The sequence below is a fragment of the Buceros rhinoceros genome, unplaced genomic scaffold (assembly GCF_000710305.1).
Source record: "Buceros rhinoceros silvestris isolate BGI_N320 unplaced genomic scaffold, ASM71030v1 scaffold18068, whole genome shotgun sequence".
Classification (NCBI taxonomy): domain Eukaryota; kingdom Metazoa; phylum Chordata; class Aves; order Bucerotiformes; family Bucerotidae; genus Buceros; species Buceros rhinoceros.
This window is the reverse complement of record NW_010426509.1, coordinates 20835-22609: the sequence shown is the minus strand read 5'-3', so window position 1 is coordinate 22609 and position 1775 is coordinate 20835. Positions and strand designations below refer to the sequence as shown.

Below are 1775 nucleotides of genomic sequence, written 5' to 3'. Positions count from 1 at the left end.
AATCCATTTCCCCCGGTGACATATGCCCCTATCATCTCTGCGGAAAAAGCGTATCACGAGCAGTTAGTTATCCGTGGCTGAAATCAGCAGCGCGTGTTTTGAACCGGCCAACCAGATGGTGAAATGCGACCCTCGCCACGGCAAATACATGGCCTGCTGTATGTTGTACCGGGGTGACGTGGTTCCCAAGGACGTCAACCCAGCTATTGCTACTATCGAGACTAAACACACACCATTAGTTCGTGGACCGGTGCCCAACTGGATTCAAGGTACTTGGATAGGTTTTTAAGTGCCTGATGTCTGAGTTACCAGGAATTGTGTGGTGTTCAGAGAAACAGGCATTGCACAGCGGTGTGATGTCCCTGTGAAATGCTTGGATGAAGTGCGAAATAACCGTGAGCTGTTTGATTGGTTTGCAACTGTGTTGATTTTGAGTTGTTAATAGAAATAGAGTCTTTAAGCCTTAGCGCTCGTGAGGAGAGTTTTTGTTTGTTTTCTTGCAGGTGGGCATTAACTACCAGCCTCCAACAGTGGTGCCAGGCGGTGACCTGGCGAAGGTGGAGCGGGCTGTGTGTATGCTGAGTAATACAACTGCTATTGCTGAAGCCTGGGCGCGCCTCGACCACAAGTTTGATCTCATGTATGCTAAGCATGCCTTTGTGCACTGGTATGTCGGGGAGGGAATGGAGGAGGGAGAATTTTCTGAAGCCCGGGAAGATCTGGCTGCCCTTGAGAAAGATTATGAAGAAGTTGGCATAGATTCAGTAGAAGCAGAAGAGGAAGAAGAAAATGAATATTAGATAAGTGAAGTCTGGAAAAATGTATTTTAAAAGCAGTATCGCAGGAACCTGTTCACTTGTTTGATTGTTTTCAAGCTGTTTTAAAGGCTCTACCTTTTTTTTTTTCTTTACTCTTTATGTTCATGCTCACGAAGTAAGGACTGTTTGGGATTGCAGAGTTTGGGAACATCTAGTCATGTGCAAATTATAGAAGAAAGCAGGACACCGTGTGCACTTTCCTGTGATCCCAACACATTCTGAGACATGCTCTCTCTGATTCTTGGTTTCTCACAAGCAGGAAACTGCTGCTACTTTGGGTTGTTATAGCACTAATAGCACTGTTACTCTTCCAAGCCTGTACCAAGGAACCTGATCTTCCCTAAAGCCACTTCCCAGTACAGCGGCTTCACAGAAGGCTGAGGTTAAAATCTCCAGAGTCAGTTAACTGGGTAAGACTGTACTCAAGTAACTTACCTGACTAGTTATGGCAGATGCCATTACACTTTTGAACAGAACTACCAGATTACTTCCTGACAACATAAAACTTGCTACTTTAAAAGAAAGAGGTGGGGACGGTGGCATTATGCAAAGGAAAAAGTAAATTTTTCCAGCCAGCACACCTGCCTGCATTTGGTTCAGATAAAAGCAAAATAAAAGAGTAGATCTATTACCTGCTTTAGAAGAGCACTGTTGTTTTTACATTCCTACACCAGCCTAGTTAAAAAAAATCCTCATGTCCTCTAACAGTGTGTTAAAATTAACACAGCTTTATAGACACCTGGACACAGTTAAATCACAGGACATTCAGCCCAGGTGGAAGCTGCTGACCCACAGCTCGTGAGGAGTCTGTGACTTTCCCTGGTCTTTAGAGAACAAAACATTTTCTCATTAATGGATATTCTGGGTGGGGAAGCACCTTGTCTACAATCACAACTCAAAGTGGATTCACCTAGGAGTTAGTCTGGATCTGTAAGTTCTTTTTTTTTTTTTTTCTTT

At 43.8% G+C, this 1775-nt stretch overlaps 1 protein-coding gene across 1 annotated transcript; it reads left to right on the top strand.

Moving 5' to 3' along the window:
• Positions 1-9: 9 nt before the first annotated feature.
• On the top strand, positions 10-800 carry LOC104498187 (tubulin alpha chain-like; the record flags this gene model as incomplete). The annotated part of the gene is given in 4 exon segments (XM_010141540.1): positions 10-66; positions 68-238; positions 240-269; positions 504-800. Coding segments are annotated over 4 exon segments (555 nt in total), but the record flags the coding sequence as incomplete, so codon positions are not given.
• Positions 801-1775: the final 975 nt, after the last annotated feature.